At 41.2% G+C, this 21655-nt stretch overlaps 1 protein-coding gene across 2 annotated transcripts in view; it reads right to left on the bottom strand.

Annotated features, from left to right (window-relative positions):
* Positions 1–1976: 1976 nt before the first annotated feature.
* LOC135220685 (zinc finger protein 28-like) overlaps positions 1977–21655 on the bottom strand; it is a 78609-nt gene continuing 58930 nt past the window's right edge. For both annotated transcript variants that reach the window (XM_064258061.1, XM_064258060.1), the window contains exon 3: positions 1977–11051. In XM_064258061.1, the coding sequence (XP_064114131.1) occupies positions 9499–11051 (1553 nt within the window). In that variant the 3' untranslated portion in view covers positions 1977–9498. The remainder of the gene's footprint in view (positions 11052–21655) is intronic.

Here is a 21655-nt window from a genome sequence, read left to right as displayed (position 1 = left end):
GCAAGTCCAAATCCAGTCCACAGTAGCGAATGCCAAAACAACGATCCAGGTACGTCACCAAAAGTCCACAAAAAGATGATCAATTGTCTAGAAAAGCGAATTCCAGTCAAGAGGTGGCAGCAACGATGTTGATACCACCGGCGACAGAAAATATATGAGTAGAAAACGGGAATGGTTCCTAGTCCTGCCGCCCAGGGCAGGCCGGTAGATCACCTGACCTACCTGTAGCGAGTGGCGCGAAATTTGAATTTCTGTCGGGGACGACGGAGTCTTAGCTATGTATATATCTGACAGGTAAATTGATTGTATGAAACTACAGGTTTCAAAAAACTCTCTAAAGAGTTGGATTCTCTCCTGAAAGTGAGGATAACATAACCGTCTACCTTGGAGACCAGAAGAATCTGGCCTAAGAGTGCTGACAGCCAAAAATGACTCCAGGTAGTCATAACCAATCAAATTCATTGTCCACAATCCTGTCGACTTCACATTAAAACAATTCTATAGCTAACTTTTAGCCGCTCAAAATTGTTATTCGTATCCTGTACACCCCTGCATGATCAGTTATAACCATAGAGGCTATAGCTAAATGTTTGCATGCACTTCAGTGCTTGTGCACCATGTCTTTGATGAATGTGAGGTCTTTGCTAATGGCAAAAAAAGCCAATGTAAAACTACGACAACTGACACACAAGAATAAGAAATGGAATAGGGAACAGCAAAAAATGAAGTGTAACATACTTTTTAAAAAATAAAAGAAACATTAGTAACTATGAAGTATGTTCAATGTATGGATACATTAACCCTTAATGGACGGATTGATCCTCGGAAGTAGTAATAACAGGTTTGGGGTGGTGGACGGATTGATCCTGTAGTTAAAACAATATTAAGCGTCATCGATTTAGAAGGAATCGGACGGAAAAGAGGTGCCAATACTTTTATAGCCCATAAATTCACTTATGGCAACTATTATACTAAGATCACATGTGTGGGCATCTCAGGACTTCAGTAGTGCTTGTGACTTGAAGGGGAATGTTCTGTGTTTCTCTCACATGACATCTATTTGTAAATTTGCTCGTAAATATACCAAGGGGTTGCTGTTGTTTTTTGTTCTTGTATTTTATGATAGCATGTCAGATGTACATGTAATTTTACTAAGGAAATTGCAAAGAATATTAGAAAAAACATATAAAAGTAAAATAAAAGTAACCAAATCTTCGTTCTCAGTAAATTTACAAAAATATTTTTCAACAAGTAAGCTAAGAATTTGTTACTGCTTTTATTTCTTATATTTTGATATTGTGTGAGCAGCAATTATAATTTTACAGAATAAAATAAATTTATTTATTAGAAAAAACATATATATAGGTTGGTAAAATTTATGATTGTCTTGTAAAAGAGGCTCCAAAGTAAATACAGTCATTTTCAACTTCTTGTGGAAGGTAGGGAAAATTTTTCAAATTTATTTTCTTTCACCATGTACATTTGCATGTCTTCCTCTTTCCATTGATGTGTTTTTTTTGTAAATTGGCTGACCTCAAAGTTTACCCGGCCTGAGGAGCTGCATATCGATATATTTACCCGTCCAGTAAGGGTTAATTAAAAGTTACAAGTGAACTGATAACTCTTTGATTGCAAGTAGAAGCATATGTAAGATTGATAAACTGTATCATCTGTTTTGTTAATACTACATTACATTAACTGATCAGGCAACTAATAACAGGGAAGTATTGCAGCCTCATCAATTGTGAAATACTCTGTAAACTTTGTCATCAGATTCTAAACACATCAGTGAAGACTGGCCTGCGTTTATTACCACTTTGGTTTAAACCTCGCCAAAGATTTATGGATATTTCTGTACTTGAGTAAAACAAAAGTTGAAAAACCTCTACAAAATTACAGTATTATAAAAAATTAATATTATAAATGAATAGTATAAAAGTTACAATTACATTATATACACAAATTAAAAGCAAAAATAGTACTTAGTTTTATTGCAAACTTCGGAATGCTACTGATATTGTAAAAGAAAGCTCATACATGAGAAAAGTATTTAAGAGCTGTCAAAAAATAAAAAATTTTGAATAACAATTTGCAGTTTTCCTAGGTATACATACCAGAGCCTTTTATATAGCAGTAACTTTCAGCACAAGCTGGAAACTGGTCAAAACTTGGTATTAAGCTAGTCATCCAGGTGGTTGGCAGGTGGAAGGAGGTGGAAGTGGGGGAATATCCCTCCCTCACTAACTATCATACTTATCCCTTAAGTAGAGGGACAGTCCCCTTCAATTGATCAGAGTTGCAAACCACCATGAAACTACCATGATCTTGGTTGCCCTGCAAGCAAAGGTCATGACTTCTGAACCTCTATTGGTCTGGCAAAACAAGTTGGCCAAAATAGTAGAGCCCTGGGCCTATGTGTTCCTTATAAAAAAAGAAGGGATTACTAAAGTAAGGAACTATTTTGAGAACCACAATGTTTCCTGTGAGAGACTTCATATCAGAAGGCAGTTCATTACTGGTAAAACCCAAAACTGGGTGCTGGAATAAACTCCATCTCATCCCCTTCCCCCCTTCTTATAGAAGAGGCACGTGTCGGTCACAAAATGGGAAAGGATTCCTGAAGTACAAACCCCTGTAGCCTGCCTGACTCCAGGATGTCCTTCAGCCCAACAGGTTGTCCTTAAAAGTGAATATGGGTGAATGTAATTCAGTTCAGTCATTCCAATTTCACCTCTAGACTTATACTACCCTTAGGTACTGTGCTTGTCCAAAACAGTCCTTAAGGTACTACTTTGCTTGTCCAAAACAGTCCTTAAGGTACTACTTTGCTTGTCCAAAACAGGAGCTCAGTGAATCTATCACAGGTTTTGAAGAAACAGCATTCTGAACTTGTGAGCAAAATTCCTTGGGAAGAATGTCGGGTAGAATGAGGAACAGGGAGTCTGATATGTCAGACACCCATCCTCATCACCTGAAAACCTGAAAGGTTCAAGTGAACACTGGAAGATACACTCATGCCCTTAATTATTTCCAGATCTGTACCATGGGAAGAGAAACAACTTCATACTCAGAGACAGTGACAGTCCAAAACACCCATAAAAAATCAAAAGAAAGTTCCTAGACAACTGTTTCAAATGTTAAAAGTTAATACTGAAAGAGGGAAACACTTCAGCACTTGAGCCATTATTCCTATTGAGGAACAATGGAATGAGAGTGATCCTTGCCATATCAAAAGCCAAAGACTATTCCAATTAATTAATATATGCTGAGGTCAGTAAAGAACAGTCTTAAGTGTGAAGATTGTCCAACAGCAAGAAAGTCTTGAAAGATACTTTCTTAATGTTTAAAGCACTAAGAACATAATTTGCTCAGGAATCAAGTTCCTAAGAGGTTGAGACTTTTCAACCTTTAAAGTATCAACAACTCCACCAAAGAGGAGAGGTCTAATCCCATCAAAAAAAAAGATTGTAGGCTAGCCCTAGCCCATAAGTAACATACTGCAAGGGACCTGACTTGGCTACAGTAAAAGGGGAGAGTCTACAATCTGCCGAGTATAAGCTCTGAGCAGATTCTCACTTATCATAGAAGACACCGGATTCACGTTCACCAAAAAACCTACAAGGTGCACTATTAAGTGCCTTGCTACCCTGTCAGAAATCTCATTTTCTCAGAAGCTACTGGAAAATTCCAGTATACAAATGTTGCAGGAAGTATACCACTTAACAGAAAAGGCAAAAGAGTGCTTGAGAGGAAAAAGGGCAGGGTCACTCTTACAGCACCTTGACTAGAAAAACAGCAGATCAAGAAACCCCATGGCCAGAGGGCAATAAGGAACTGCCAAGACCAAGCAAACATGGAATGAGAAACATTTATCACTCCTTGAAAAAGCTAAGGAAAGAGAGTGATGAACATAATCCAGTGCTCTACAAGTGATGGAAATTAACTCCATCCCACTCTGAAACCAACAATTCTCTCCTAGTCACTACTCATCAAGTATGGGAACTCAGATACTGAAAACTGCTTTGCTATTCAGAAAAGCAGGGAGCAAAGGTTCCTGCATCCAGACACTGACAGTTGAGTTGAACTGCAATGACATTCCATTGTGCAGAATGCTTAATGCAGACAAAACCATCGGTAGAAAATCATCCACTTGAGCATCTGCAATGCTGAAGGAAGTAAAGTATGAGACATTGCTCATCTTACTTGAAACTTAAAAGTCTTGGTGGTGTAATCACTCATCCACCACCAAAAGACTTTCACCATTCTAAACACCCACCAAGATAAACTTGCTGCAAAATTAGCAAGGACAGAGCAGTGCAGATAAGATGGACTAGAAGGCACAAACCATAGATGAAACTCAACCTGAAGCTTCCGAAACTGTATTAATACTGAAGGCAGAGAGTAAGGAAAACCTTAGACTGGTTTCAGTTGTCAAAAGAAAGTGAGTATCCTTAACCATTGCTTTAAAAAGTGAAGCAGCAAGAAGTCTGAACCAGTACTTCACAACGTAAAAACACCATACAAATAAACAAAAATCAGCACCGTATGATGCAGAAATGATGCAATCATTTGTATGCAACTTCATGGTGACAGAAGACCTAGGATCACCTACCCAGGGCAAGAAGGCTGTTCCTACCAGAACAAGAACTGTGCCATTACCTCCTTAAGCTCATTAACATGAGAGGCCATCTAAAAGGCACTTGCTGCCCCTGAGTGTCTTTAAGCTCGGGCCTCGGGTACTTTACCTGTAGCTTGGGGACAAGGTTGGGTTTCACTTAACCCTTTAACGCCAATTGAACGTATTAAACGTCGATATAAATTGTCTGTTGGGTGCCGATTGGACGTATATACGTCGATATAAAAAATTTTAAAAATTCGTGGAAAAATAGTTATAGGCCTACTAGGCAAAAACTTTTGAATCATGCGCCTTGGGGGATGCTGGGAGCTCACGGATCAAGGCGTTGTTTTGTTTACAATCGTTATCCAGGCGCGCAAGCGCGAATTTCTTTCTCCTCGCACTAAAAAGCATCAGCGACACATCTCGGAAATTATTTTGTCACTTTGACAATTTTTGCACCATTTTTTATTAGCCGTTACATGGAGTATTATATATAAAAATGTGCGCAATTTCATGTAGAATAAAGCAAAAAACAACTCATGGTTGTAACTTTTATCATCAGTTTTGAAATATTTTTATATAAATCACAATAAGTGCCAAAATTTTAACCTTCAGTCAACTTTGACTCTATCGAAAGGGTTGAAAAACGCAATTGTAAGCTAAAACTCTTATATTCTAGTAATATTCAATCATTTACCTTCATTTTGCAACAAATTGGAAGTCTCTAGCACAATATTTCAATTTATGGTGAATTTATGAAAAAAACTTTTTCCTTATGTCCGTGCGGTAACTCTTCAGAAAAAATCATACATTTTTTCGTCCGATTGTCGTAATGTTTGCACCATTTTAAATTATCCGTTACATAAAGTTTTATATATGGAAATGTGTGCAATTTCATGTAGAATACAAAAAAACAACCCATGGTTGTAGCTCTTATCAGTTTTGAAATATTTTCATATAAATAATGATAAATAGAAAAAATTTGTCTTTTGGTCAACTTTAACTTGACCGAAATGGTCAAAAACTCCAATTATAAGCTACAACACTTACAGTCTAGTAGTATTCAATCAATTACCTTCATTTTACAACAAACGGGAAGTCTCTAGCACAATATTTCGATTTATGGTGAATTTTTTAAAACATCTTTTTTTTATGTCCACGCATTACGAATTCATGCATCATTTTGTGATAATATTTTCTCTGTGTTGCCTTGATCGTTTTACCATGTGTTATATACCAAAATGATTGCAATTTAGTGTACAATACAACGAAAAAAATTAACTCGTTAGCTTTAACCGTTTTGCTCACAGCGCGATTTGTATACAATTATATGAAATTTTTTTTTCGCACGGTCATATATCCCAATATTTATATATGATAATGATATTTTTTCCATTTCTGATGGTTGCATACTAAACTTCAGGCAATTATAAAAAAAGGAGCCAAAAATGAACTTTTCATCTTGAAAACTAAGTGTGCTGTGATTTAAAAAAAAAAAAAATTTTCCGCTTCGGCGCTCACTCGCAAACGCCGCCGGCATACGGGAGACGATTTTTAAAATACCGCTTCGGCGTTTAAGGGTTAACTGATTGGAAACCTCATCTGTGATGAAAATGTGAGAAATCCATCACAATCTAAAGGAGTTATGCCCTTAAAGGCACTCCAACTCTGTAACTTAAGGTCTTCATGAATACCCTTAAAACCAGTCCAAAACAGCATCCTGTACTAGATGATTTCAAATCTGGTAGAGTTAAGTATTTCCATGTTATAAAGAATGGGCACTTGAAAGTACTCGTTCTTCAGTTTTCACAAAAGTAAGAAGTCCCCTTTCTCTAGAATGGGTACTTGAGCCATACCCATCAAGTTTGTAAATAACTTGAAAGGGGAAAGAGGTCAAACATTGGTCTCTAACCCTGGTTGTTTTCCCTAATGGGAATCTCAACCATTAGACTGAGAACAAGTGTTCTATAAATTGTAATGCCCCTTTCCACCAAAATCACTCTGTCATATTGACAAGACTAAGATTTATGTGAATCTGGGGAAAGAAAATTGAATTTGTTCAATGTATCAAAAAAATCCTCCAGCTATTCCAAACAACTGCTAAGAAAACATTTCTGCTCCCTACACCCACCACTACAGACAAGAGGTTATCCTTTCCCATGGCAAAGGAGAAGGGGAATAGCTCCCTTTAGCTAATCCTCCTTCCTTCTTCCCCTCTACTCCAATCCTGGCACTGCCATAAGGAAAGTGAAAAAAAAAAGGTAATTTTCTATTCTGCTCAATGAAGAATGATGGGCTTCATGTCTGCCCAACGCCAAGCAACTCTGAAGCATTATCTTATTGCAAGAAAAGAATAGAGTAAGACTCAACTAATGTATCTATCTTAGAGAGAGTTAAGTTTGCCAGGTAAAATCACCTCCTCCAAAGAAGTCATCTCTGCCACCTCCTAAAAACAATGTGCATGCTCCAGAGAGCACAAACATCTTGAGAATGGAAACAATGCAGATACAGTGCACTATTGTCAGTGGTGAATCAAACCCTAAGACTAGGTATGTGCTGTTGAATGAGTCATACAAACTCTTCTCTGTGCAACCCTGAGGAGCTGTCTTGAGAAGTCGCTCTGCTTATCTGTCCACCTTGATCATGGATAGACCAAGAAAGCAATAATCCTTGTTGCCACTGATGAACACAGTCCAGTCATAACTAGTAAACAAGCCAAGTAACCCTTCACTAAACCAATCAAGCAAATGCTTCTCTGTGGACCCTGAGCAGCTGCAGTGAGGAAAGCCACTCTGCTCACCTTTCCACTTCATATGACTGAATGAACAAAAAGAGTAATTTACCCTGGTGTTAGAGATAAACCCAATCCACAGACCCGGTATGTGACCGAGTTGTAGAAATGGGGGGGAGGACTTGCACACCAGGTGAACGAGCCAAAACAGCCTCAACTCAATGAGAACCTGAGAGCTCACTGAGAGACAAGATGGCAGGAGACAGATTTTTTATTAAATAAGCTTACATTAACCATACATTTACAATCAAGTTGTTTACCACCACCGAATATAACCTTAATCGCTTTTACCTCATTTACATAGGTTCCCTATTCATAGCTAGCTATTAAAAACAATTTGAGAGACTTACGCCCATTAAACATGATGGGCAAAGACACATCGGGCAATCTGATTTGCCCATAATTCTCTCGCTTTTAAAGTGTTACCAGATCAAACAATCCAAGGCAGGTGAACCTATGACTTGGACTACACTTATAATTGCCATCCACTTGCAAAATTGGTAACAGTGTCTGCCCGCTGTGCATTTGCCCCTTGTGTGGAAGGGGCTTAATTCTAAAGGTTTATCATAACTTTATCTTTCAACCTACAACCTTTCAGTATACCGTACTATCTCCACTCAAATACTAAGGCCGCCCTCAATGATCTTAACAGAGAGCAGCTCTATGTCGGGGGCCTTCATGCTGAGCTGCTGGCACACACAGATGGTTGTCGTGACAGGATGCCTCTCCAATTTCAGTTGCTGCCTCTATGGTGGGACGTGTTCCTGTCATGTCCTCTATTCTCCTCTTGATGTCAGGTGTACTATATTTTGCGATCTTGAGTGCATGGACAACGTCAATACTATTGATGTTTGAGTCTGCTCCCACCTGCGCATCAATCACCATTGAGCCAGCCTCCTTCCATCCAACGAGGTCTGGCTTCCTTAAGCCCTCTCTCGTGCTCAGCCGCGGTTCTATCCGACACTCATAACCTGCCTCCTGTGCCTTAGATTTTAAGAATTTTACCACACTGTCATGCCTCCTAATTGTCCATGGCTGGACTGCAGGGATACAGTGCAGTATGCCTGGGGAGTTGCAGCCTAGATCGGATTGGCTTGATACCTCTCTGCCACAGGCTAGCATGTTGGTATTGACCCTACCTGGGGAAAGTTGATCACCGCTGGTGATTAGGTACCCCTGTCCTCTACTGAGGGGTTGAGATTGTAGAAGAACCCTATCAAGATTTCCTATCAAAGAAGAACACTAACAGCTCTTTTACTCATCCTTCTGCTGCCCTTACTCCCCTCATACTCCAGGATTGGTTGAGTCAAGAACCAAAATCTTTGTCACATCCATCAGAATCTCCAGGATGGACTACTGCAAGCAGAAACCTCTTTTCTAATGTAGCATTCAATCAAGCCAAGACTACCAATATCTACCTCAGGAAATCATGAAGGCCTTCTACCTCTGCCATGTTACATTAGGAAGGTGACAACAAAAGGACTACCTAATCATATGTTAACAATACCTCCACAAGAACTTCCATAATGGCTAAGCCATACAGACATACAGACACCTGAGAAGTCACTATTATGACATTGTAAGTCCGAGAACATCACAGCTGTTGAAGAACTCCTCATTAGAAGCTGCTTTGTTCCTGGAGAATCCCATACAACTTTTAGCAAGAAGTTTAACAGGGAACTCTCTTGCAACAAAATAATTAGAGAATTATTACCGGAGACATAACTGCCAAAACAGGCAGCCATATCTCAGTAATAACAGTGCAAGTTTTTACTCTGCAACAATAAATATATTTAAACAAAGCCACAATAAATGTATTTAAACAAAAGAGAATTGGAATGACAGAATACTCATTCAAAATCCAAGTTCTCAACCAACAGTCAGGGCAGCAAAGGGTAGACATCTATTCTCATTTGTAGCCAAAATAAAAAGTGAGTTTGACTGTCAGTGCGTGAGATAATCCCTGACTCGCCCACCACCTCCCATCTGTTAACCACCTTGTTACAGAGTTTCAACTGGCTTCTAGCTCACACTGAAAGATAGTGTACTCCAGTATAAAAGGCCACAGTTTATATTCCCATAGGAACAATTATTGTTGATATGCATACACAATCTGGTATACAGCTGCTTCAGTTTCAAATGAATCTGACATTTGAACTTGTTCCTGGATGGCTATTTGTGGCTGTTCTGGGACAGATGTTTCGACTGAGTGCGTCATAACTGCATTAACTACAGTTGATTGTGCTTCCAAAGGTGGCTGCTTTTTAACACGTTTATACTTCACCAACTGTGTCTGCGTTGTTCCATCACTTTTGATAGATTGAATATAAACACCATGCACACTTCGTATGTGAGCAGTTAAATTGCAGCGCTGTGAAAATGACGCAGAGCACAAGTGACAAATGAATGGCTTCTCTCCTGTGTGTGATCGCATATGTGCCTGGAGCTTGCCTTTATACACAAAACATTTACCACATGTCTGACACTTAAATTTCTTGTTGCTCTCATCATGTTCTTGCCACTTGTGTTTGTTTACAGCTAATCTGTGAGCAAATGATTTACCACAAATATTACATGATACTGTTTTTTCCCCAGTATGTGTTGACATGTGAACAGCAAATTGAGATTTCCACAAAAATCCTTTCTGGCAAATATCACACACATATTTTGGATCATGAGACATTCTGTGCAAATACATTTGTTGTTTACTATCACAAAGTTTTCCACATTCACTGCATGATGTTGGATGATGCTTGTACTGATGAGCTCTAAGTGAAGCCTTGCATTCAAAAGTTAACTTACAATCACTACATGACAGGTCTCCTTGCCTGTGATTTTTAAGCTTTTGTTCTTTAGAAAAAAACTGATCACATCCTGTACAGTGAAAAGTATTTGGATCAAACACTGAAGTTGCTGATTTACCTTGCAAAGACTTTTTAAAATGAACCATTGAAATATGAACTGATAAAACATCTTGTCTACCAAATCTGCGACCACAGTGTTCACAAGCAAAACGCTTTTCACCATCACCATGCTTTGTATCTTTGTGTCGCTCTAGATTATGGGGTCTTGTGAAAACTACTCCACAAAGATCACATGGGAAAGCAAAGTCTGTAGAATCATGTTCTTCTTTGGCATGTCGTTGAAGCTTGGTGAAAGTTGGGAATACATCACTACACCACTGACAAGAGAAATGTTGAGTTCTTTCAGTTTTCTTCTTTACAACTTTTTCCTCCATGTAATGCATATCACTTAGTTTCTTTATCCTACGCTTCGTTCTCAAACCATAACCTTTCGTCTTTAAAATATTGAGGGCCATCTCATCTTCGTTGTCGACTGGCTCCTCTTTAATACAAATTTCATTTTCTTCTAATGTGTCTGTTTTATTTTCATTTATTTCTTCACTGCAATTATTTTCAAATACCATGTCATAATCATAATCATCATTGGATGGGTAGCGTTTTTTCTTTTTGCGACCTCTTTTCTTCCTAACTGTTGTTATGTTGTCATAATTGCAATTCTGATCTTCATTTCCTTCTAAATCAAAGTTATAATCTTCAGGTTTACAGAGAAAGTCTGCCGATGTCTTGTAGAGGGATTCTTTAAGTTTGAAAGGCTGCCCATTTCTTGATAATTTCATACCTGAAGTAGAAATGAAACATTTAATTTTCTTAAATATTAATATAAAATGGCACAAAGGAATGAATAATTATGTTGCACACTACATTAAAACTAAGAGAATTTTGACATTTTTAACATTCATACCACTGTTCGACACAAAACCAATTTCCTGCCTGATCAAGATCAAGCTCTAAGAGCTGTGCCTACAGTGATAATGAGACTTCCTTCGCTATAACAGTTATATTTTAATTGATAAACATCTCCGAATACAAACTCAGATTTGTGATCATCTCCAAATACCAACTCTGATTTGTGATGTAAATTTCACTTCAAGGGCATGGTAGGTGATAAAATATTTTTTACACAAATACCCCATATAAAGATATCTTCAACAATCCAGTGGGTAACAGGGGTAAAAGGAGGAATAGAGGATATTTGTAATTTATAAAACCTTTCAGCATGATGATGGACAAGGTTAGGAGAGCAAAACTCTTTCTTATTAAATCAGGATTCCAACAAAGTGATGGATATCAAAGTTTGCTTTCACTTAGGTAACTAGCTTTTGTGTACCACAGAGTAAATGTAGGAGGTGGTCTGGCAGACATTACAAGGCCACCTAAAAGGATAAATAACTTTCCAGCTCAAAAAATCTGTGAAAAAATATAGTAGTAGCAATAAAATTGAGACAGCAAGGCCTTTTTAAGAAGAAAGAATAAAGATTGAGAAAAAGTATGGAATTATTATCAGTCTCATTTGGAAAGAGCAAAAAGTGAAGTTTGCCAAATATGAGTGCATTATTCAAAAAACAATAGATAAAGTGAAGTGAAACAACCAATTTTTTATAAAATTTTCTTTTTCCAAGGTATGTAAACTAGAGCCTTTCATATAGGAGTATCTTTCAGCACGAACTGAAACTTACTCAAAACTTGGTAACAAGGCGGTTAACAAGTGGTGATGAGGAGTGAGTTGGGAGGGAGTACCTCACTCACCAACTGTCACACTAACTTTTCCTTTGGCTGCAGAGACTGAGCAGGGCAGTTGAGGTGGGACTAAATATAAAACATTCTGGTTTTTAAACTTAGGAAAAAATAACTTGTTACTCAAACAAGGTGTGATCCAACCTCCAGCTTACTCAGGATGTATGCAAGATTTTCCCCTCATGCATAAGTTGTAAACATTATTTTCATACAATCAACTTACCTGTCAGATATATACATAGCTAAGACTCCGTCGTCCCCGACAGAAATTCAAATTTCGCGCCACTCGCTACAGGTAGGTCAGGTGATCTACCTGCCTGCCCTGGGCGGCAGGACTAGGAACCTTTCCCGTTTTCTATCATATTTTCTCTGTCGCCGGTGGTATCAACATTGTTGTTACTACCTCCTGACTAGAATTCGCTTTTCAAGGCAATTGATCTTCTTTCATCGGACTTTTTGGTGACGTACCTGGATCGTTGTTTTGGCATTCGCTACTGTGGTCTGGATTTGGACTTGCTTTTGATTTTTCTACAAGAATGTCTGATTCAAGTGTTAGTGTGAGAGTGTGTGAATGTAGGCTGCAAGGTGAGGATACCGAAGGCTTCGGTTGATCCTCACACTGTATGCCGTAAATGTAGAGGTTTTGAATGTTCTTTGACTAACACCTGTCATGAGTGTGAGAGGTTGAGTGTTGAGGAATGGAAGACTCTAACTTCTTATTTGAAGAAGTTAGAGAGGGATAGAATTAGAAGGGCTGCATCTAAGGGTGCGGGTAGTACAAGGCCTATTGAGCCTTTTCATGATTCTAACTCTTCTGCAAACCATGCATTTGATTCTCCTTCTTTATCAGGGCCCTCACAAGCTTTGCATTCAGATTCAGCCTCGGAAATCGCTGATCTGAAGGCGACACTTCATAGGAAGAAATCCAAAATGGCTGCCATGAAAGGTAAGGATAGTGAAAGTGACGTATTTAGTGAAGTGAGTGCCCCCAGTGTTGTGGAGGGGGCGTCTGACCGTCTCTGCGACGCTCCCAGGCCTAGACCTCTTTCAAGCTCCCAAGCCCAGAGGAGAAGAAAAGTCGAAAGCCTTACGGAGGTTGTGGAGAATCCCCACCGGTCAGGCGTCCCTTCAGCAGGCTCTGTAGCACAACAGACTGCTCAGGACCGCTATAGAAAAAGCATCCTCCGAGAGTGTTTCTCGTCGTCCGCTTCTCCCTCACCTAAATGAGGGTGGAAGGATTCGGACCTTTCCAGGCCCCTGAAAAGGCACTGGAAAGAGCCTTTGTTTGACTCGAGCCCCGAACACTTTTCTGAGGAAGCTCCATCCGAGATCAAGGCGGCGAAGGTGGTTTTGACGTCTCCCTGTTACGACAGTCCGTGTAAAACTCCTTCGGGGTCTCCCTCTCCTGTTGAAGAGGACGCTGGAGAGGCTTCCAAGAGGATACTCTTAGCGGTTCAAGAACAGTTAGCCGCGTTGGTCGGAGTTCTTTCGAAAGATCCTCCTCGTAGGAAGGACGTTAGACTTCCTGTCAAGAAGTCTCGTCTTCTTTCTCCTGCCAGGCGTGAGGCTCCTGTCAGACGTGAGGCGTCTTCTAGGCGTGAGATGTCTTCCGATAACGAGACGTCTGCCAAGCGTGAAGCGCCAGCCAAGCGCGAGTTTTCATCCAGACGAGAAGCGTCTTCCAGGATCGAAACGCCAGACAAGTGCGAGCAGCCTATCAGGCGCGAGGATCCAGTCAGACGCGAGGCGCCAGCCAGGTGCGAGGATTCAGCCAGGCGCAAGGCACCAGCCAAGCGTCAACCAGTCAGGAATGAAGCGGCAGCCAGGCACGAGGCGCCAGCCAGGCGCGAGGAGTCAGTCAGGCGCGAAGCGTCAGCCAGGTGCGAGGCGCCAGCCAAGTGCGAGGAGCCAGCCAGGAGCGAGACGTCAGCTTTGATTCATAGGGGCTCTGTACATGATCTTAGCCCCTCTCCAGTTAGGAGTTTGTCTCCCACAGAGAGAGATGTTTGGAAAGACCACCAAGACTTGAAGTTGGATTCTCCTTCTGATCCTTTTATTGAAGAGGACTCAGAAGACGAGGCTCGTGGTAGAGAAGGGCTTTCAAATTACAAGGTGTTGACAGCTCTTCTTCTTCAGGAATATGGAGATTCCTTAACTCCTGCCACTCCTCCTTCTCCGCGTTCTCTCTTTTCTTGCGCCAAGACGCCAAAGTCTTCGTCTTTTCTGAAAATGAGACAGACTATATCTATGAAGAGAGCTCTCCAGTCTCTGGATAACTGGATGAAAACGAAGAAGGATCTGGTTAGAACGGTCTTCTGTATGCCTCCTGCTAGACTTACAGGCAAAAGAGGTATTTGGTACCAGACAGGGGAGAATATGGGTCTCTCTCTTCCAGCTTCTGCAGAAGCTGATTTTTCCAGTCTGGTAGACGCTTCAAGAAGACATGGCCTCAATTCTGCTCGTGTGACTTGGGGTCTTTCTGAGCTGGATCATCTCCTCAAGGGACTCTTCCATGTATTGGAAGTGTTCAATTTCCTGGATTGGTCCCTTGGGGTGATGGCCAAGAAGGCCCATGACTCGGAGGGCCTCGATCCTGATGTACTCCTCTGTATCTTGTCGTGTATAGACAAGGCGGTACAAGATGGCTCAGGAGAAGTCACCTCCTTATTTGGAGCGGGACTCTTGAAGAAGAGGTCCGTGTTTAGCGCTTTTCTGACAAAAGTGGTGTCTCACTCACAAAGAGCAGCTTTGATGTTTGCTCCCAGGTCTGATTTTCTGTTCCCTTCTCAATTGGTGAAGGACATTTCCCGTTCACTAACGGAGAAGGCGACCCAGGATCTTCTCCTTCAGTCATCCAGAAAGAAGAGACCAGTAGTAGTGGGAGAGAAGAAAGGGGCGAGTACGTCTCTGCAGCCCTTTCGAGGAGGTCCTCCCCTCTAGAGCTCCCTCAAAAAGGAAAGCGCCTGAGAGGAGAGGTAGATCTTCATTCCGTCCCTTTAAAAGGGGAAAGTGATGTACGGATCCTCCAAACACCAGTAGGTGCCAGGCTCCGGGGATTTGCGGAGGCCTGGGCACGCATCGATACAGACGCTTGGTCGATGTCTGTAATAAAGAAGGGATATTACATACCCTTCCAGGACAATCCTCCCCTGACTTCAACTCCGTGGGAATTGTCCGCCAATTACAAGGACCCTGTTCTGAAAGATACTCTTCAACGAATGGTGGATCAGATGTGGGACAAGTGAGCAATAGAACTAGTACTGGATCAAAACTCCCCGGGGTTTTACAATCGCCTTTTCTTGGTTGCGAAAACCTCGGGGGGCTGGAGACCAGTCCTAGACGTCAGCACTCTGAACAAATTTGTTCAGAAAGAGAAGTTCACCATGGAGACTTCTGCGTCAGTCCTTGCGGCTCTTCGCCAAGGGGATTGGATGGTTTCTCTGGATCTCCAAGATGCCTATTTTCACGTCCCGATTCATCCTTCATCGAAGAAGTACCTCCGTTTCATGACGGGGGGAAGGATCTTCCAGTTCAGGGCCTTGTGTTTCGGCCTTTCCACTGCTCCTCAGGTCTTCACAAGCCTGATGAAAAATGTGGCGAGATGGCTTCACCTGAAAGGTGTCAATATCTCTCTGTACCTAGACGACTGGCTCATCAGAGCCAGATCAGAGAGACAGTGTTTGGAGGACCTTGCTTTGACCCTAAACCTGATAAAGACATTGGGATTACTCGCGAACCTCGAGAAGTCTCAACTGATCCCCAGCCAGAACTTGGTCTATCTGGGGATTCAGATGGATTCTCGGGGTTTTCGAGTAGTATTTCCTTCTCAAGAGAGACTCGTGAGAGGCTTAGAGAAAGTCTCTCTCTTCTTAAGGAAAAAACGTACTTCGGCGAGGGAATGGTTAAGGGGGCCGGCCGGCTAATGCCCTTTTTCAAGGACAGGACTTTGATATTCATACCACTTAATAAGGTGACTTGGGACATCTCCAAACCGCATATGATTTTCGCCTCTGACCTTCGGTTTTGTGACGCCAGGGCGATTTATCCCGAAAATAACCATTTTTCAAATTCTATCTCCTCCCTTGATATTTAATATTAAGACCTGGGATTACTACCATATATAGACCTGATGTAGACCTCCAATCGAATGGAGAGTTTTTTTTCTAAAAGTCATTTTTTTGCTAGATATGAATTTTTCAATATGGTCAAAAAATAAACCCTATAAATCAGGAGAAAAAAATTTATAAAAAAAATACGAAACAAAAATTGGAAAAAAGGGCTCTATTTGATTGTTCTATAATGTCTTTCTGAGTTATATACCAAATTCCAATGTTATAGCTTTAAAACTAAGTGAGAAGATAGATTTTGAAGGTCAATAAGTATAGTTTTGAGATACGGGCGTTCAAAGTTTTCCTTCGTATTTCTATAAAGACAATATTAATAAATAATGATTATTATGAATGTATATTTGTTTTTTGTGTATTAATAAACCAAAACTATTTTATTTATCATAATTTAATCATAAATGATGATCCCCTTGCTCATATACCGCAGCCTGGGGCACTGCTTGAGGCAAGATGGGGCACTCGTTCCTACGCAATTCTCTCTCTCCCCTTCACTAACTCGGCTTACTACAGCGAATTTTCTTCTTTTGTATGTTAGCGAGATGTTTTCTTTGTATTTTCCTCTTTGGCATGATGAAATTCTTGCCCGAAACAAAGATAAACAAACGTAATTGCAAGAGAATGTCAAGAGGTGAAACTCGAAGGCGTACACTTTTTTTACAAAGACAATTTAATAAATCATGATTATTATGAATTTCATATTCCATTTTGGGTTTTAAAAAACCAAAACTTTGTTATTTATCATAAATGAAGATCTCTTTGCTCAAAGATCGTAGCCTTAGGCACAGTGTGACGTGTGCTGTCAAGCAAGACGGGGGCGTTACTAAGCAACCCTCCCCTCTCTCTCTCTTCACTAACTACGCATATATTATGATATTCTGTAATAATACTCGAGCGATTTTTCTTCATCTGTATGTTAGCGAGATGTTTCCCTTGTCTTTTCCTCATTGGCATGATGAAATTCTTGCCGAAACATACATAAACATACGTGAACTCAGGCGAATGTCAGACGTGAAATGGAACGTGTAAACTACTTGACGTCTGTGATCGCACTAAACTTGGTAGCTTGAGCCTGAAGTCTCCTTCTTGACTCGGGGAATGTCTACAGATGCCATTTCTCCCAATTTCTTTGACAATAATTATCAAAATTTACGATAATAGAAGAAATATTGCATTTTCTTGTACGGATCAATGTTTTAGGCTTATTGAGTTACGTTAACTAATTACCCTGTAACTACGAAAGTAACAGGAATTTTGACGAAATATTTCGTATACGTATTCTCAATTCCCATATGAAGCTCCATGAATTTTTTCATGACTTTGCATTTTTCGCCCTATACCTCCATATATAGAGGTTCCGGCCGGCCCCCTTAAGCCTTTTAGGGACCCTTTCCTCGCTCGAACAGTTCTTTCCTCTAGGAAGACTTCATCTCCGTCCTCTTCAGTTCTTCCTCAAAAGATCGTGGAACATGAAGACAGGACTTCTCTCGGACAGTTTTCCCATTCCAGTAATGATGAGACAACACTTGGAATGGTGGTTGCCCCCACTAAAGGAGAACAAGGGTATTTCCCTGGAGGTTCAGAACCCAAGCCTTGTATTGTTTTCCGACGCGTCGGAAAAAGGTTGGGAGCAACCTTAGGAAAGAGAGAGGTGTCAGGCACCTGGAATGCAATTCAGGTGTCCTGGCACATAAATTGCAAAGAACTGTTAGCCGTACACCTGGCTCTAAAGAACTTCGAACCTTTAGTGACAAACAGTGTAGTCCAAGTAAACGCGGACAACACCACCGCCCTTGCCTACATTCGGAAGCAAGGAGGGACACACTCGTTTTTCCTGTACGAACTCGCAAGAGATCTTCTATTGTGGACCTCCCAGAGGAACATCTCCCTCATGACGAGGTTCGTTCAGGGAGTAAGGAACGTGAGGGCAGACAGGCTGAGCAGGAGGAACCAGGTCCTTCACACAGAATGGACCCTCCACTCAGAAGTTTGTCAGAGTCTTTGGTCTCTATGGGGGACTCCTCATGTGGACCTGTTTGCCACGTTCCTCTCAAAAAGACTGGAAGTCTTTTGCTCAGTGGTAGAAGACCCCAGAGCTCTAACAGTCGACGCCTTCCTTCTAGACTGGTCTCATGTAGATGTCTACGCATTTCCCCCATTCAAGATTTTGGGACAAGTGCTAAGGAAGTTTGTGGCTTCGAAGGGGACGAAAATGACCCTGATAGCCCCCTTTTGGCCTGCTCAAGAGTGGTTCACAGAGGTACTGGAATGGACGGTAGACTTCCCCAGATCCCTCCCAAGAAGGATGGATCTTCTCAGACAACCGCACTTCGAGAGGTATCATCAAAACCTCCCCGCTCTCGCTCTGACTGCCTTTCGACTATCAAAAGACTTGTCAGAGCGAGAGGCTTTTCTCGCAAGGCTGCAAGCGCGATCGCTAGAGCCCGTAGAACTTCCACTATGCGAGTTTACCAATCCAAGTGGGAGGTTTTTAGAAGATGGTGTAAGTCGAAGAAGTTGTCCTCCTCCAGTACCTCTGTAACCGAAATCGCCGATTTTCTGTTATTCCTGAGAGAGGAATCACATCTTTCTGTATCCACTATAAAGGGTTACAGGAGTATGCTTTCGGCCGTCTTTAGAAATAGAGGCCTAGAGCTTGCAGATAATAAAGATCTACACGATCTTATAAGATCCTCTGAGACCACAAAGTCTAAGAATACATCTCCTCCTAGCTGGAACCTCGATGTTGTCCTGAAGTTCTTGTCCTCGGGAAGGTTCGAACCTCTTCATATGGCCTCGTTTCGAGATTTAACGAGAAAGTGTTTGTTTCTCTTGTCACTGGCGACAGCTAAGAGAGTTAGTGAGCTGCACGCCCTTGATGATAAAGTTGGATTCAAACGAGACTCAGCCATCTGTTCGTTCAAAGCATTGTTTCTGGCAAAGAACAAAAATCCTTCGAATCCCTTGCCTAAAAACTTCGAAGTTAAAGGCTTATCGGGTCTCGTCGGTAGAGAAGCTGAAAGGTCTCTTTGCCCAGTAAGAGCTCTAAAGTTCTACCTGGAGAGGAAGAAACAGTTGGGAGGTTCTAGACAAGGTCTTTGGTGCTCTGTTAAGGATCCTTCAAGATCTATGTCCAAAAATGCTTTAGCCTTTTTTGTTAGGAACGTCATTACAGACGCTCACAAAGTCTGCACTGACGACTCTTTTAAACTCTTGAGAGTAAGAGCACATGAGGTGAGAGCAGTAGCGACGTCTCTCTCTTTTCACAGAAATATGTCGCTAAAAGAATATCTTAGAAGCGACATATTGGAGGTGTAACTCAGTGTTTGCATCTCACTATTTGAAAGACGTTCGTGTGACCTACGAGAAATGTTTTTCTCTTGGTCCTTTCGTGTCTGCAGATACGATCCTGGGTATAGGAGCTAACACCAATCCTTAAATGATACGTAATGTCTATTAGATATGTTCTAGACTTTCTGCTGAATAAGTGCAGACGTCGCACTGGCGGCCAGTCACTATTGTTCAGTAAGGAACTCTTGTGATATCTTTTTGTGTTTTGAAAATTATGTGTGCGTGTGTAAGTTGGTTTTTGAGTTATGGTTGTTGTGAAGAGTTTGGGGATAACTCGGAACAATTTTTAATACTAACATGGTGGTTAGGATCAGGTGGTCGGGATTGGTTGTGTGCTCCTTCATAAGGTGTATTGTCATATAAGTGGATCAGCACCCACTGACAAAGTCCTTTCAGGCTCTGCCGAGTAAGCGGATAAGACCCCATCGGCAGACCCACAAGAACTCTTGGCCATAGATCATATATCTCGCTAAAGTTTCTTGAGGTGATGCAGACTCCTGGGCAACAGCCACAAAGTCTACCACCTATCAGGTAGGAACCAAGGTTTATTTGTACCTGCAACATATGTTGTTTACCTGTCTATTCCATAAGTAGCTGTCTCTTACCCTCCACCAAAGGGTGCCAATCAGCTATGTATATATCTGACAGGTAAGTTGATTGTATGAAAATGATATTGTTATGATACAATAAAGTTTCATACATACTTACCTGGCAGATGTATACGATTATGGCCCACCCAGCCTCCCCGCAGGAGACAGGTGGAAGAGAGAAAATATGATAGAAAACGGGAATGGTTCCTAGTCCTGCCGCCCAGGGCAGGCAGGTAGATCACCTGACCTACCTGTAGCGAGTGGCGCGAAATTTGAATTTCTGTCGGGGACGACGGATTCTTAGCTATGTATATATCTGCCAGGTAAGTATGTATGAAACTTTATTGTATCATAACAATATCATATTCCTAACTTAACATGAAGTGGTCTTCGTAATTAATACACATACAGTACTTAGTAATACTCATACTAACAACAAAGATCAAATAAAAAAAGACACAAATTAAACATGTTCATATATGTATTCTCAGTTATAAGTGGAAACACAAAATAATTGAACAGAAACATAGCCTCTAAATTCAGTACACTAAATAAATTTTCTGGGCTCAGCCCGTGTCGCTACATGAAATGTCCCTTTAGCACACATTTCTAAGGTAAATTATTGCTAACATACCAGAGAAAAAAGCTAATATGGAAATGCCAGAATATTCTGGCTCGCTCACCTTATTTAAAGGTGTCAGTATGGTTTCTGGGGCGAGTGAAACCACCACCAGAGGTCCTTTGCCATTTAGATTCATCCTTCTTCAAAATCCCTCTACTATAGAGGAGCCGACCTAAGGCCCACTCCTCGCTACCGTTACGGCTAGCGCCTCTGACGTCATTCCTTTTGTTAGCATGATCCACACCGCACGTAATTTTTCTGCTGTGTGTTGTGTTCGTTTTGGAATTCTCACATCTTCATCATGCAACGTCAAGATTCTTCTGCATCCAAGTTAAGTACTGCTATTAATGTTTTATAACATTTACGGACTGCCCTGGGCCCGTTTAACAGTTTTATTTAGGTTGTTTATGGACAGCGTCCCATGCGGCATTGTTTCGTGCCACATTCGGTCCTCTATACCGTTTGTGCTCGAATACTTCAGCAGTACATTATTATTCTTTCGATGATGCATTATTGATGTTTTATTTACGTAATTTTATCTCTACACAGGGGTTGTTTTACGAGCTCACTCTAGGCTTGTAGCCTACGTCATTTCCTTCTGCTTAGAGTTCATGCATGCATGTTCTTTTAGTTGTCAGGTTTCTATGAGATAGGCTCTTTAGAAGGACTCTGGTCCTTTCTCTCATGTCCTGAGCCACCCTGGTCACCGCCCTTCGTTTCTACGTCTCGGCATAGGCTAGCTGCTCAGAGTCACCAGGTTCGCCCTTCTTTCTCAGTTGGTCTGATCCAGCTTCTCCAGGACACCTCTTTCACTCCTCCATCATGTTTTCTTCCTTCTCCCCCGTGTTTTGTTAGGATGTTATTTTGTATTCATGCTTTTCGAGACGGTTCTGGCTGGCCTAGGCCACCTCAGATCGCGTGGCCTTTCTCACAGCGTGGTTCATCTCACGGCCGAGAAGGT

Source organism: Macrobrachium nipponense, chromosome 2 (assembly GCF_015104395.2).
Source record: "Macrobrachium nipponense isolate FS-2020 chromosome 2, ASM1510439v2, whole genome shotgun sequence".
In the NCBI taxonomy this organism is placed as follows: Eukaryota; Metazoa; Arthropoda; class Malacostraca; order Decapoda; family Palaemonidae; genus Macrobrachium; species Macrobrachium nipponense.
Note: the sequence above shows the minus strand (reverse complement) of the source record. Positions and strands in the feature narration are given on the sequence as shown.